A 16,748-nucleotide genomic window follows, 5' to 3' on the forward strand; every position below is an offset into this window, starting at 1 on the left:
TCATTTAATTTGAATTCATCTATATAATACTCTCTATATTCTAATGTTTTATAGTAAGCAAGTAATGATTGATCAAAAAAAGGTAGAAAACAAAACTAGCTGAAACGCCTGGACGAAAAAAAAACAGAGAACCCAAGAGCAGATCAGTTCAAACTGTATTTATTGGACAAAAAAAAAAATCAACGTAAAAGCAAACAATATTGTAATATCTGTTTTTCTTAATAGGCTGCTGCCATCACCTTTAACTATTTTAGCCAGTATGGTTTGGCACCAGAAGACAACACACCACCACAACTTCAATCAAAATAGGCAGTTTTATTAACAGAGGGGTTTTGTGGTTTTATTCCACACCGTTCTGTGAAGGGGTATGTGAGCGGTGTCGTCCCTTCAGCACTCACGTTGACGTCTGACAGTCTCAGTCACAAAAGGGTAGATCCCACCGTAAGTCGATTTCAAAAGGGCAAAATCCAGCCGGGCTCTTGCAGTTCAATAGCATCAGCATTCAGCATAGCGACGGCACTCCTAACTTCCCATCCCTATATACTCTCTCCCCGCACCCGCTATCTATCTATCTTCATCGCCGGCGGCCCTAACCTGCCGCGAACGACACCCCCCTCCCAAAAAAAAAAAAGGTGAGTACCGCCGTCTTGCTGTCCACAATGTAACCGGAACCGAGCCCTCCTCCATCGTCTTTTGCGCTCCATTCCAGTACAAAACCTTTTTCCACCCTCAGTCTCTCAACACACAGCTCCCACCCAGGTGTTTCTCATTTCTCAATCAGTCTCATTAATTAGTTGCCAAGACAATATCCCAAAACACAACACACATTACAATATTTAATCAGACAGCCGAGCCACCGAGCAAGGGGGAAGAGATGATGACGTAGTCCAAAGACAGACAAGGGTCAGCAACGTGTAGACAGTCCAACAAGGCAACAATGCAAGAGGCGAAGACAGGAGAGTGGTCAAGAGGCAGGCGGGGTCAGAACCAGCAAACGACAGTCCAATTCTTATCCAAGAGATTAATCCAGGTACAGGCAAAGGTCCAACAGAGGCAAATCCAAAAAGGGATGGGGGAAAACTGAGCTGCAGGGCTGGACAGGACTAGGAGAAACAAAACAGGATCAAAAACTTAACAAAAATATAAAAATACTTAAGAGGCTGAAGAGTGACAGAAAAACAGTCAAAACACTCTGGCAGAGAAGACAGATAGAGAAGGAATCTAAATAGTGTGAGAAATCAAACAAGAGGGGAATCAGGTGAAAGAGGTGAGCAAGAGCAATAACTACACTCCCTTTACCTATCTACAGATAAAGCGTTGTCGGGATAATTCCGGTTCGCGTGGCTACGTGGAAGCGATACAAATTCTGTATTATTAATTTTAAGGCCAGACAAGTAGTATGTTGAGGGTTTGTAGGGAAGGACTAAATGCTTGCGCACATATATTTAACCCACATACCTATAGACTGAACTCGTAATACGCATGTGTACGCCATCAGCGTTCTCACTGGTTTGCGTTTTTGAAATTTGCGTAGAAAGAACTTAAAAGTTTTCTGTTAAAACGGTGTCTGTTATGATCATTGAGACAGAAGTGAATTAATCAAACTAACTTAAGCTGGACAATAGCTTTATTCTAGAGCTGCTATAAAGCCAAAACACTTTACTTTAATTTCCTATTATCAATGTACAGCTGCTTTAGAACAATCTACATTGTTAAAAGCGCTATATAAAGGGAGATGACTTGACTTACATTGCGGCTCAGCTGTGGTTGCCACAGAAAGTGGCAAAATTGTGTGGGAAAAGTGTGGGAAAATTAACAAACGGAGAAACATCTGAGAGATAGGTGCGCAGTAGCGCCGCTGATTACAAATGCTGCACAGCTGTGGTGCTTTGGAAATATACAGGAAAACATAACCAAGTAGACGTAGCCTAAGAGACAAAGCAGGAAGAGCAGTGATCAAACCAGTCCTGACACTATGAGATAAATGTTAAAGCAGAAATAAGAAAGCTGTAAAGTGGTTTAAACTTGCTAGCTCCCGCACTTTCACACGCACTCAGTCCTCTCCACATTGGATTTTGGGAAATAGTGCTAAAGCAAGTGTACTTCGAATGTACACTCGAATTCAGAGAGGATTGTGGGAATGATGTTGTTCACTCAGAAATGGACATTTCAGTAATCACACTGTAACTTCTATAACTAAGTAAAATCTCATAAGCTTAGAGAAGTCATTCAACTCATTTGATATTCAGAAGGAAAAATATTGATTAATACCGTGATTATAATCACTCATTAGATATACACTTGCACTCACAACACAGTGCAGATGTTCTCCTTGCTCTTCTTAAGACCAGGTACAGTCCCAGCTCATGTCTATAGCCAATCTGTGTAAGCTGATGAAGAAATCTGGAAAATGGTCGAGCCCCTCTTTAGCAAATTTCAATCTGGAAACAAAATACATTGAAATATTAATGTGAGAACAGTTAAGAATAAAATGTAACACTGGGACAATTTTGGAACTAAACATTAACTGTAAATCTTACTGTGTAACTTACTGACTATAATAAGTTAGAAATAGTCTCTGACCACTAGAACAATATTGAGCTTGAGATGGGAGTGTTTTGCATTATATAAGGAATCTCTTATACCACATTTAAATGTAAAAGCTCAACTTTTTTCAACCTGTAACAAAAAGCTTTAACAAATTAAGTCAAATTTTAGGTATTTTGCATTGTGCTGTGCTGTGCTTTAAATCTCCCCGAAACATAAATACTCAATACAATTATTTTGCACCAAATTGATTTAAATTATTTGTCGCTTCAAATAAACTTTATTGCTTGGTTAAAATAGACCAACTTGAAATGAGGAAAAATGTCATTTTCAAAAGACAAGGACAGATTTAAAAATAAATTGTTGTTTTTTGTCTTACTCGTGTGTCATGTTGTTGCGAAAACATCGGAGCAGGCCAATTACGTCCTCTGGAGTACCATTGTCAATGTTAATGGCTGGCCATTTATCTTCAAGCTGCAAATACAAAGCGAGGGTGTTAAACCAAGAAATGTTCAGGTAGTAAACAATTACAAAACTGTTGTGATCATCAGGAACATCATCAATCTCAGATGTTAACTTAGATGTCTTGGCATACTACTTAACTAAAGATATGTTATAAACAACAGTTCAGCAAGGAGAGCTAATATACTGTTTTTGTGGGTCATGTTGTTGGATATTTCTACCAACCTCTGATTTCCATTTATTAAATGTTTTTCCTTTTGTGTAGTTCTCTGCATAATCGCAAATCTTAGAAAGATTTGCAAAGGTTTTGTCCTGGACTTCCTCTGTTTCGCCAAGCATCTCAATGACTTTAGCTCTCCTAAAGGAAAGAGCAGGCAAAGAGCACATTAAGCCAAACACACAATATATTTGTACAGCATTGGCAACACATAAACAATGATGCCATTAACAGTGTCTGAACAACGAGAGAGAAATATAACTCAATTCAAATAAAGGTAAAATAATAAAGGCATCATTGGCCAAACAGCAGGAGTCAAGACCACCAATAAAAATGTTTTCCTACACTTTTTTATTACTGCATGCCCTTTCAACGGCTTCTCTTGCTGGTAGACCTTTTTCGGTTTTCTTGATCTTGCAAGCTTCTGAGATACTAATGTAGTACTGGACTTCAGGTCGATCACCCAGCTTCCTAATAACTTCCTCTTTTCTGAATGATAAAAAGAGAAGGCAAAGAGCAATTAGGTTTAGCAGCAGAACAAGCATATCTTTAACATAAATGCACATCAAACCCAACAAACATATTTTTTATTATTATTATTTTTAGATTTATTAGATAGATTAGGACACAAGCACAAAATGTATAAATGCAAGAGTTAGTTAAGGAACATCTGATTGAAAAACCTTGGTTAAAAGACCAGCATGAATGTCCATTCTGTTACAGGTTGGTTTACAGTTGCAATGTGAATACATCTAGATATATATAATTAAAATAATCTTTCAAGACTAAAGTACTAAGCATAGCAATGAACTTTCATTTAACTGCCACAGGAAAACAACATAGGGTTATTGGGCATTGAAACATATAATTTACCTGTTTTTATCCCAAAAATAAGGGTGTCGTAGGACCTTATTAATGGTCAGCCTTTTTTCCGGTTCTTTGTTGGTCATCTGTTCTACAAGATCCATTGCCACTTTATCTTGTAGAGGTTCAAGAAAGTACTTTGTATTCTGCCAATGCTTCTTTATGGACAAAAAAGGACGTTTCCCACCCAAGAGGATCCAATACACCAATATTCCAGCATCCTGTAATAAATGGAGCAGACCGTGAAGCACATACTGATCTACATTTGTATTCTTGCATTTTGGATGGATTTATCCATTTTAGTACTGGTGTTCACACCTCAGATTTGAAATGCAAAAATAACCAGTTTCCCCTTAAAAATATACACAATGAGCATTATCATTGTTTTCAGTATTGGGCAACCTGCATTTGTTAACAGGTCAAAAATGTGGTTTAGGTTCAGTGACCCATTAAATTGAATTTCATTAATTCCATCCAAAACATGTTTTTCACTGGTATGAAGCCTTAATTAATATTATGTGAGTTGACATAATTTTAAACATTTTCAAGTTCAAATTTTTTATTGAAAACATTTCTACAGTTGAATCATGGTAATCTGCTGTAAATTTCACAAACCTCTATGTCAGAGCTCTTTGTATTATTATATTCTTTGGTAAGGACCTCTGTTGCCTCCAAATCCTCCAGCTTGAGGCTTCTACCAAAGCCGGCAAGTCTAACATTGACTTCAGAATCTGTTGAGAAGGGAGTTTTGATTTTAAATATTAAATATATTTATGATATTCTGAGTGTAATGAAAATAAAGAAAATATATTAAATACCTATCAAGATGTTTCTAGGATTTATATCACCGTGTATCACTCCAGCTTGGTGAAAAACATTAAGGCCAAGAAACATCCCCTTCACGATTTCTTTAACATTAAGTTTGTATTTTTCTGGATCATGCTGAAGATTTGTAATGTATTCATCCAGAAAATAATCCCAAATAGTTACTGCTAAATAAATATTCCCGCGATCCTCTTCTAAAAATAAATATTTGATTATGTTTTTGCTCTCTAGCTTAGGATTCCTTAAATTATCAAGTTCATTTGTGAAATAGGCAATATTATCTGTGTTCTTAGGTGCACAATGAATTGCTACCAAAGTACCATCATTCAAGAACCCAATATATACTGTTACTGCACCTGAAGTCCTAATAATAAAATCAGCTTTTTTAATTAAGTATAAATTGCCAACTTTATTTTTAAAATGCATAGCTTTTATATTATTTAAGAGCTTGATTGCCATTTCTTTTATACGTCTATTTTTAATCACTTTTATATTTTCTTCAGCATATTTCAGAAAAATACCAGCTTTAAAACTGTTTTTTTTGTACCAAACAAGTTCAAACAAATCTATATAGGTCTGAAAATATGTAAATCTTCATAGTTTACAGCACCTGTAAAGAAAAAGAAGAAGAAGAAAACCTTTGGGAACTTGTCAGCAGTCAGGCTGGTTCTTGGAGACCATTTTAATTATTCAAAAAAAAAAAAAAAAAAAAAACACAGCAGGAATGCGACCAAATGAAATGCATCCTCATTAGATAATACTCTAACAAAGCTAATGAAGTACATTCAAATAACATAGTAATAATCAAATGAAATAAATCTATTGTGTTATTAGCGTTAAAACTGACCAACATCACTGGGCCAATTGTCTCAAACAATACAGTCTAATTTTATACATCATAAACATCCAAAACAATTTACACAACACATGGCTGCATATATGGTATCAAAAAATGATTAAAATTATGAAAAATTATACAGATGATATAAAAAGGCAATACTTAGACTTATAAAGCATGAGTAATAAACATAAATGTTTCACACTGTTGGCAAATGTTTCAAGTGTTTATTTAACAAGATATTTTTCACATCAGAAGTTTTCAAAATTCCAGATGTCTAATGGCGAAAATTATTTAAATATGCAAAATCTTTACCCAACCATAGCACTACGCATTTGCATTCAAGTCTTGAATGCGACACGCCCATCAAAACAGTGGAATCAACTCAATCAGCTCCCTAGTAGTAAGGCCACTGATCAGGCAGTCGGACATTTTAAGTGCTCTCTCATTTGCAAAATCCTACCAGTGCACTGAATTGTTTGCTCTTTAAAAAGTCCCACAAGCATACTTCTTATAATAGGGGAAAACAGTAGGCCTATGTGTAAAAAGAAGTATATCCGAATTCACAGTATGAGGGCATAAAGTAGGTTGAACTACTACATGTCTGCCCAAAGACATAAACTTAATTTCTTTGTTTATTTTTGTAAAGAAACCTCATTGCTTAACTGGCTACTCTCTGCTGTCTCAGACGACTTCCTGTTGCCCCCCCTTACCACTAGATGTCGCTAAAAATTACACAGTGCACTTAATTATCTGACTGGATCTCCCTATGCATCATAATGATTAATGACCAAGGAAGCTAGGGAGTTAATTGAGACGCACCTCGTAGGCTATTTGAAAAAACGCCCAAACTGGTCAGACTGGTTGGTTTGGATTTCGATATGATAGGGCCCGTATCGCCGATACCAAGACGATACCTCTAAACTGAAATTTTAAATTATTAAATCTTAAACTATTTAATTACTAAGAGTAACATGGTTAGTGATACCCACTAAACATTATAAGGCAAATTGGAATTTATTAGATTATATTTTTGTTTACACATGGTTAAAATGTTTACTTGTAGTGGTAACCATGGAAATATACAAAATATTATAGGCCTAGTTGAACTACGGTCACTATGACAGGCTGTTGCACCCATAAAATGCAACCTTTCTATACTGATAGTGTATGATTTACATTATAATTAGTTACAGAATAGAACTTAGAATGAACTTTTAAAACTCAGTTTAAAACAGTTTAATTACACAAACTATTTAGGCTACAATTTCAATTTGTTTAAATGACTAAATGTACAAAATGACTAAATGTTTATTGTGAAATAACTCAAACATATGGTGTTTTTCTGTCTTCTGTTAAGCATTGTTCTGGGCTGCGTTTCCCAAAAGCATCAATGGTTTCTTATGACACTTTTGGGAAACACAGCCCTGTTATAAACCACAAGAATCAATACCAATATACACAACAGAAACATATATTTACTTCTGCTTTATAAAAAAAAAAAAACATACGGAGGCCAGGAACGTGGTGGAGGAAAATAATTTGGGATGGGAGAAAAAAATATTTTCCCTATATATATATATATATATATATATATATAGTTCCCTTGCAAACCCTGTTGTGAGCTCGGACAAACCTTTCATGTTTAATGTCCCGCTGGCAGTGATTCAGAGCTCCGTACGATAACAATGGAGTGGTTCATAGTGTTTTAACTTGGATTCAAATATAAACAAATGCGGTAAGTGCTTAACTCAAGGGGTTCAGTAAGTTCACAGATTCGAACTTTGCGGAACAATAACTTGTTAGCTAAACGTTGTTAAAACAGAAATGACACTAATTCACAATCATAGTAACGTAGGCAACAAGCTTCAACCCAATTTTCCCTAAAAAAGAGCTTTATAATATAAATTGGTCTCTAGGCCTATGGGCCGGCGGCTGAGAGACAAGTCCGAATGAATGCAAATATATTTTCGAGGAAATGCAAAAGTTTTGCGGGAGAACACAAAGGATTTGAAAAAAAAAAAAAAATTCTCCCATCCCAATTTTTTTGTGGGCTCCGTATACATTTTATAGGCTATATTAAAAAAGTTAAAGATTAAAGTTATATATTAACTAAAGTTAAACTTTTTTGTTTTTGTTTTTTTAAAAAGATTTTAAATGTATAACAGGCACTTACCTTAACTCAAGCGAAGTGGCCTTTGAAGAGCTTGACGGGTGGCTGGTGTAGGTGGAGTGGGAGGAACCAAATGTCGAAGTCGTTTATCCAATGACATCTGGTGACAGGCAGTAAAAGTCCTAGTAGCCTATATAAGACAAAGTATTTACAATTGATACAGTTTACACATGCTTGTATCCGTTTGCTCTTTGTTCTCTTGTATTAATTATTTTGAGATGTTACCTAAGCTGTCAAAGCCCTTAGAGAGAGAGAATACAAAGACAGATGCACAGCAGCAGTGAAATGTGTTTTTAATTAACAAAACCATTTTAAAGTTTAACTTGTTCCACTCAGATCAGAAAATGAGATGTGATTTCGCAACCCGTTCTCATTCCCAGGGCGTCAAAAACTGAAGCATGGTCAAGTACCTTCCGCGTCACAGGAAAGACGTCAAAGGTACTCCTATAGGCATCACCCTATGGGCATCACTATATTGACGAACAAAAAAGCACGTAATATCACGTAAAAGCACGTAATATCGCAGATTCTACAGATCGTCATTAATAGCGAGCTGGTAATTAGGCTAATTTATTAATGTCCCTGGCATCAAATGTAAAAATAGCCTTAAGATCTCAAATCTATAAATATAAATGTGTGTTTTAATCTTTTTTTTGTTTGTTTTACAATAAGAAACAGGCCAGAACTATACACAGTAGGCCTACACAATCATTTAATTATGCATTATAAAAACGCAAATATATGTATACACACGTGGATTTTAAAGCTTTGGAGTTGCTGGAAGTAGCCTAGCCCAGATAAAAGTCTTTACAGATAATATTAAAAAGGGGATTTATGGACATTAAATACATTTATGTAGCTATAGAAACGTAGCTATAAAAAAATTATCAATTTAATAGGCCTTATTTCTTACCAGATCTTTAGAAAATTGCGATGACATAGGGCCTATTATACTAGTTTGCCTATTTGCGTCAATTTAATTTGCCTTTTGCGTCTTAATCTGACGCATAAGGCAAACAGTTGAAATCAATGGAGTTTATGGCAATATGGCAAGCTGTTTTAGCTTAAATTGTACCCAGCGTTACTCGTCGTAATTGCATTTTTACTAGTAAGAATTCAATTAGAGAGCTCTACAATTCAATTCTTACTAGTAGCAATTACAATTAGAGAGCTCTCTAATTCAATTACTACTAGTAAGAATTACAATTACAGAGCTCTCTAATTCAGTTCTTACTAGTAACAATTCCAATTAGAGAGCTCTACAAATTAATTTTTACAAGTTATATGTCTCCATTGACTCCCATTCATTTTTAATTACGGAGCTGTACAATTGAATTGTTACTAGTAAGAATTACAATTAGAGAGCTCTACAATTGAATTGTTACTAGTAAGAATGCAATTGCAGAGCTCTTTAATTCAATTCTTACTAGTAACAATTTAAATAGAGAGCTCTCTAATCCAATTATTACTAGTAACAATTCCAATTGGAGAGCTCTCTAATTCAGTTGTTACTAGTAAGAATGTAATTGCAGAGCTCTTTAATTCAATTACAGAGCTCTGCAATTATACATATCTTTAATTCATATTCTTACTAGTAACAATTCAATTGTAGAGCTCCATAATTAAAAATGAATGGAAGTCAATGGAGACATATGACTAGTAAAAATTCATTTGTAGAGCTGTGTAATTGTAATTCTTACTAGTAATAATTGAATTAGGGTACAATTTAAGCTAATTCACCTCAATTCAAGATATCTACATGTTCCTTTTCAGATATCTTAAATTAAGTTTTGACTAGGCGAAATGACGTTGTAGATATCTATAACTGGAGTTATGACTAGTCAAAATGGCATTGTAGATATCTCAAACTGGAGTTAGGGATAGTCATAATTTAATTGTAGATATCTATTATCAAGTTATAGATATCTTGAAATTAAGTTTGATTAGAGATATCTGAAATTTGAGATATCTGTAACTTTAATTCTGCCTAGTCAAAATGTAATTACAGATATCTTGAATTAGAGTTTTGACTAGTCAAATGACGTTGCAGATATCTGTATGCAAATTAGGCCTGCATCACACTTTAGGCGGGAGCAGAGCGTGTTCAAATCATCAAATCACATAGCACCTGTTAACTGTTAACTTGTAATTAGCACTGATTAGCACCATGTTGGAGCAACCAGAGTTTTTAATCGTCTTTTTAATGCTGTTAGATATGGCAAGCCATTTTAACATTTAAAAGCTAGACTGGATATGTGTTGCAGATATCTTTAATTCAGTTTGCCTAGTCAAAAAGAACATTTCTATGGCAAGCCGTTTTAGCTTAAATTACAATTACACAGCTCTACAAATGAATTTTTACTAGTCATATGTCTCCATTGACTTCCATTCATTTTTAATTATGGAGCTCTACAATTGAATTGTTACTAGTAAGAATTACAATTAGAGAGCTCTCTAATTCTTTCTTTCTTTCTTTCTTTATTATTTGTCTCAAACAATCAACATAGTTATACAACATACTAAACAATAAATAAAACCACAAAATAAAACAACCATCACAAAAACAAAAAACAAAGTAAAAGTAATAAAAACATAAATAAAATAATAATAATAATAATAATAATAATAATATCCAAAAAAAAAAAAAGATTTGTTTGAGAAGGAGCAGGCAGAAGCAATTAGCTTATTTAAACCTGCCCCTATTTAACAACATAATATTACAAAGCAAATTAATACGCAGTTAATACATTCATTTTTCTCAGATCTTACATAACTCACAACAATACCTTAACCACAACACTTTCACATTGCAGATTTAGTCCTGTGTTTCAATCTTTGCTTATCTATATTGGTCCAATAATGATTTCTTTAATCTATTTTTGAACCGAATGATATTAAAACTCTGTTTGATGTCATTATCCAGTCCATTCCATAAGGTTACCCCACAAACTGATATACACATGTTTTTAATAGCAGTTCGCACAAGAGGTTGTTTGAACATACAATATCCTCTTAGATGATAACCCCCATCTCTTTCATTAAACATTGCACTTATGTTACCTGGTAAATTATTTTCTTTGACTTTAAACATAAATTGAGCAGTTTTAAATGTAACAATGTCCATAAATTTTAACAAATGTGAATTTAAAAACAGAAGATTGGTGTGCTCGTAATACCCAGTATGATTTATTATCCTGATTGCTCTTTTTTTGTAGTGTGCAAATATTTTGTAAATTGCTTTTATAGGTATTTCCCCAAACTTCCACACAGTATAACATATATGGCAAAATAAGCGTGCAGTACATAATATGTAATGTATTTTTGTTCAATATGTATCTGGTTTTACTCAATATACCAATACTCCTAGCCATCTTCATGCACAAATTTTTGATGTGGGGCTTCCAGCACAATTTATGGTCAAGTACAACACCCAAAAATTTACATTCATAAACTCTTTCAATTATTTGGTTATCAGTTATCAGACTGACATCTGTATTTATATTACGATTCCCAAATACCATAAATTTAGTTTTGTTCAGATTGAGAGATAACTTATTTGAATCAAACCAAAGTTTTAATTTATTCATTTCAATGGTTACCATTTCCATCATCTGTTGCAGATTGTCCCCGCAACAAAAAACATTTGTATCATCAGCAAAAACAGTAAATTTAAGTACATTTGATACTTTGAAAATGTCATTTAGATAAAGAATAAACAGTTTGGGGCCTAAAACTGACCCCTGTGGAACACCACAGGTAATACTGAGGCTTACTGACCGATGATTACCCATTTGTACAAACTGACTCCTATTTTCCATATAATTTTTTATCCAATTATAGCCCACACCTCTGATGCCATACCTTTCCATTTTTTTTTACATAATTTCATGATCAACAGTATCAAAGGCTTTTTTTAAATCAATGAAAATCCCTACTGCATATTTTTTATTTTCAATACAATTTGTTAATCGGTCTACTAACTCAATTAGTGCCATAGACGTTGATCTACCAGATCTGAATCCATATTGACTGTCCATTAGTAAGTTGTTTTTATCAATGAAATTATCTAGCCTTTTAACAAATAATTTTTCAAGTATTTTTGAGAACTGAGAAAGTCTATAATTAATAATCGGTCTATAATTATTAAAAACATGTGAGTCACCAGCTTTATATAATGGGATAACTTTTGCCAACTTCATCTTTTCAGGAAATACTCCTGTTTTAAATGATAGATTATATATGTATGTTAATGGCTCTACAATTCCATCAATTACTTTTTTTACTAGTGACATATCAATGTCATCACAATCTTTTGACGTTTTATTCATATATTTACTTACAATCTCTATAATTTCTTTGCCTTCTACAGTTCCCAAAACAAATGAGTGTGGATTTCTATCTACTTGATCCATCACAGAGTATTTCATCCCTGTATACTTTATATCTTTGGCCAGTTGAGGGCCCACATTTACAAAAAAATGATTGAATTTGTCAACCACCACATTCATATTTGTCAGCTGTATGTCATTGTCCTTGAAATATTCTGGATAATTAAATTTATTAAGTCCTTTTGTACAATTTCATTCCAATTGTACTTAGTTAATTCCTTTCTAAATGCAAATATAGTTTCTTCAGTTCTCAATCTCCTATATTTAATTTCGTTACACTCTCTCTTTCCACTATAATTACAGTCATAAGTCACAAAGATTGGCAGGTGGTCACTTATATCATTAATTAATATTCCACTTAAAGAATTACTTTCAACATTGTTTGTAAAAATATTATCTATCAGAGTGGCACCATTACCTGTTATTCTAAGTTGGTTTAGTGATTATTGGAAAAAGACTCAAACTATAAAATTTTTCAATAAACTCTTCTGTTAATTTATGATTGTTGGGGTTTAATAAGTCAATATTAAAATCCCCACAGATATAAATGTTTTTATGCTTTACTTTATTAAACATTTTTTCCATTTTTTCCATAAATGTTTTAATATTAGATCCTGGTTTCCTATATACACAACTAACTAGGACATTCTTCGTTTTTTCCATACATAATTCTATTGTAATACACTCCATTATATCATCAATGACTACTGCCATGTTTTCAACAACTTTGTAAATGATACCTTTGTCAACAAAAAGCGTCACTCCACCACAACTACTCTCTCTATTCACGTAATTAAATTCATATCCCTGCAACTCAAAATCCATGCCCCTATCGGCATTAATCCACGTTTCAGAAATGGCTATAATATTAAAGGGTTTCTTGAACTGTCCTAAATATTCCCTTATACTCTGGAAATTAGAATACAGACTTCTGCTATTAAAATGAATGATAGATATACCATGCTCGTGTTTGATATTATTGTTAAACTGTTGCTCTGTATAATAGCCACAGTTGTTATGCAAGTTATCATAAAAATTATTTTCAGAATCGATATTCATATCAAAGTCAGTTATACGTTGGTCAGTATCAGAACATCTACTATATTGAAAATCAATCAAATTGTTAGACATGACAAAAGCTGCTGAATCAACAATGGTAGAAGGAAAATAATATGAAAGCTACATGATCAAACTCCTAGGAGTTTGCTCTACTGACTAACGTTACTTTCAAACTTTTCGAGCTGCTCAATGCTTCTGATAGCCTACTCATAACTTTTGCCTGCTCTGGAGTGCCATTCATTTTAACAAACACCTTGCAGTTTGCAGTCCAAGTAGCTTGAATGATCCCTTTCTTCTTCAAGAACCTTGCCTTTCTTGCAATTTCTGCATTTGTTTTAGTTAGATGCTCATTAATATAAACATTTGAGCCCTTCAATTTACGGCCCTGTCTGAGCAGGTCAATTTTATGCTTTCTGTTAGGAAAGCGGACAATAACGACATGATTGCCTTTCTGGTTCCTTGTTGGAATAATGTGGCATGCCTCAATATTTTGTCTGTTTATAGATATATTTTTATCATGGAGGAAGGCTGTTACCTGAGCCTCAGTTGAATCGTCACGGTCCGCACTCTCGTCTCGCATCTCTCCATTCACAGCATGAGCGTAAGACCGTGGCTTAATCTTCAATCCAGTTATTAAGACATCGTTCATTCGAGTATACTGCTCCAGGTCTGATACACAAGCTTCCAAGAAGTTAACCTTGTTCTGCTGTTCCTCATTTTGCTTCTTAAGATCTGTGATTTCATTCATGAGATTCAAAATAGTAGCCAGTTCATCACCCATCATATTCATGGCTGCTTTTAACTCCTCTATGTCTTTTTTGATTTCTTTTGTGGCCATCTTGTTTGTTATTACCTAAAACACAATCTGAGCAGCAACGCAGGACCGGCAGTCGCTCTGCCACGAGTCAGAGAGCCACTCAGTGACTCACTCAGTGACTAGGCTACCACACCGACCCCAACGAAGTTCACGCGAACCAAAGCTTCACCCGGCGTCCACAGCAGCAGCTCCTGGTCTCCCCCGACCAGCCTCTGGGTCACCCTGCGCCCGGGAATGCTCGCCTTCCTCGGCGACCACACCGTCGGAAGCGGCCTCCTCTCTGGTTCCCGCTGCTCCACGCGCACTCCCGTCGGGCCAGCCCCGCTCCACCACTTCCCCGCAGCCGGCTGTCCGTTGCTCAAACTCTCCAGTGATTCCTCACTGTTGCCTTGACCTTTGGCTCGCACAAGATGTATATGGTTGAAGATCTGCTTTCTGCATGAGACTGCATGAACAACTTCAATGGGGTCCAACGGGTTGAAGGTCCAAATGTGAGTTTCAGTGCAGTTTCGACACCTAGTCGAATAGTAATTCAATTATTACTAGTAACAATTACAATTAGAGAGCTCTCTAATTAAATTCTTACTAGTAAGAATGCAATTACAGAGCTCTCCAATTGAATTTTTACTAGTAAAAATATGAATTAAAGATATGTATAATTGCAGAGCTCTGTAATTGAATTAAAGAGCTCTGCAATTACATTCTTACTAGTAACAACTGAATTAGAGAGCTCTCCAATTGGAATTGTTACTAGTAATAATTGGATTAAAGAGCTCTGCCATTGCATTCTTACTAGTAACAATTCAATTGTAGAGCTCCGTAATTAAAAATGAATGGAAGTCAATGGAGACATATAACTTGTAAAAATTAATTTGTAGAGCTGTGTAATTGGAATTGTTACTAGTAAGAACTGAATTAGAGAGCTGTGTAATTGTAATTCTTACTAGTAATAATTGAATTAGAGAGCTCTGTAATTGTAATTGCTACTAGTAAGAATTGAATTGTAGAGCTCTCTAATTGAATTCTTACTAGTAAAAATGCAATTACGACGAGTAACGCTGGGTACAATTTAAGCTAAAACGGCTTGCCATACATTTCAGATATCCACAAAGACATTCTTCCTAGGACAAATGACATCACTTTTGCCATTCATTTGAATGGGGTTTTATGGCAAGCCGTTTTAGCTTAAATTGTACCCAGCGTTACTCGTCGTAATTGCATTTTTACTAGTAAGAATTCAATTAGAGAGCTCTACAATTCAATTCTTACTAGTAGCAATTACAATTACAGAGCTCTCTAATTCAATTACTACTAGTAAGAATTACAATTACAGAGCTCTCTAATTCAATTATTACTAGTAAGAATTACAATTACAGAGCTCTCTAATTCAATTATTACTAGTAAGAATTACAATTACACAGCTCTACAAATTAATTTTTACTAGTCATATGTCTCCATTGACTTCCATTCATTTTTAATTATGGAGCTCTACAATTGAATTCTTACTAGTAAGAATTACAATTAGAGAGCTCTACAATTGAATTGTTACTAGTAAGAATTACAACACTGTAAAAAATCCAACTTACTGAAAGTTCTCCAAATAAACATAAAACAGTAAAATGAACAGATATTTTTATTGGAAGTGTTCATGCATCATACTAAGTTGATTCAACAAATTCGTTACTTAAATGATGAAAACGTACAATGTTTTGTTGTTCAAACTAAATAGTTTTAGTTTTCATTGAAGTCCGCGTTTTTTGTTAGCGCGTGCGCAGTTTGAACCCTGAACGCATGCACAGTGTGAGACTCGGCGGTTAGGTCTCTGTCTGCAGCTGGTGGTGAGAAGCATAGACGGTTGAGAAGTCGGTAGCGAAGTGCTGCCTTCAGTTCAGCGTTTCTGCAGAATCACTGGTATGTATTAATCATTTTTATAATCGACTGTATGTTATTTGCCATATTTGATGTTTTGTGCTCTTCCCAAACTGATGGCCTGATGTAATTCACCATCACTGTTACAGGCCGCTATTACATCACTAACGTTACCAACTCTGACCAACTAACGTTAATACTGGAAGAGGCCAATGCTGATGTTATCCTGCCTATTCAATCCAGCGTTTCCAAAGAGTCAAAGGCATGTATTAACGACACACTGACGGAAAAATTGCTCTTTGTGTTGTTTACTGTTACCGCCGGCGCTCTCTGGAAGACTACATTACCCATCACTGCCTAGAACTACAGCAAACTACGGCAGCTCAAATAGCTCAAAATACACAGCACGTTTAGTTTTTTTCTCGTGGTGACTCTCCCTGCATTCCAAATGGCATAATGTTATGTATTTTAAAAATAATATTTTTTTATTGTGAATAAAATTTTTATTTTAAACTAATTCATTAATGATTTAAGTAATAATTGATGTGCTATGTTAGACATTTTTGAAGTAGAAATCCGTTTTGAAAGTTTAAAACACTTAATTACAATTACTAGGTTAGCTGAAAGAAATATTGTTAAAAAAAGGTACAAACTAGACTTGACTTGGCCTTTAGGGACTTGAACATGTC

General features: G+C 34.6%; 1 protein-coding gene across 1 annotated transcript in view; it reads right to left on the reverse strand.

The window, feature by feature from the left end:
• Positions 1-295: 295 nt before the first annotated feature.
• The window catches only part of LOC311084254 (uncharacterized protein), a 32,291-nt gene continuing 15,838 nt past the window's right edge, over positions 296-16,748 (reverse strand). Inside the window, exons 7-11 of the mRNA XM_084116173.1 lie at positions 3,572-3,715; positions 3,235-3,367; positions 2,927-3,021; positions 2,312-2,441; positions 296-1,103 (exon numbers count right to left, since the gene is read on the reverse strand). Coding sequence (XP_083972299.1) covers positions 2,342-2,441; positions 2,927-3,021; positions 3,235-3,367; positions 3,572-3,715 — 472 coding nt within the window. The 3' untranslated portion in view covers positions 296-1,103; positions 2,312-2,341. The remainder of the gene's footprint in view (positions 1,104-2,311; positions 2,442-2,926; positions 3,022-3,234; positions 3,368-3,571; positions 3,716-16,748) is intronic.

Source organism: Abramis brama (assembly GCF_963993115.1).
Source record: "Abramis brama genome assembly, chromosome: 1".
NCBI lineage: Eukaryota > Metazoa > Chordata > Actinopteri > Cypriniformes > Leuciscidae > Abramis > Abramis brama.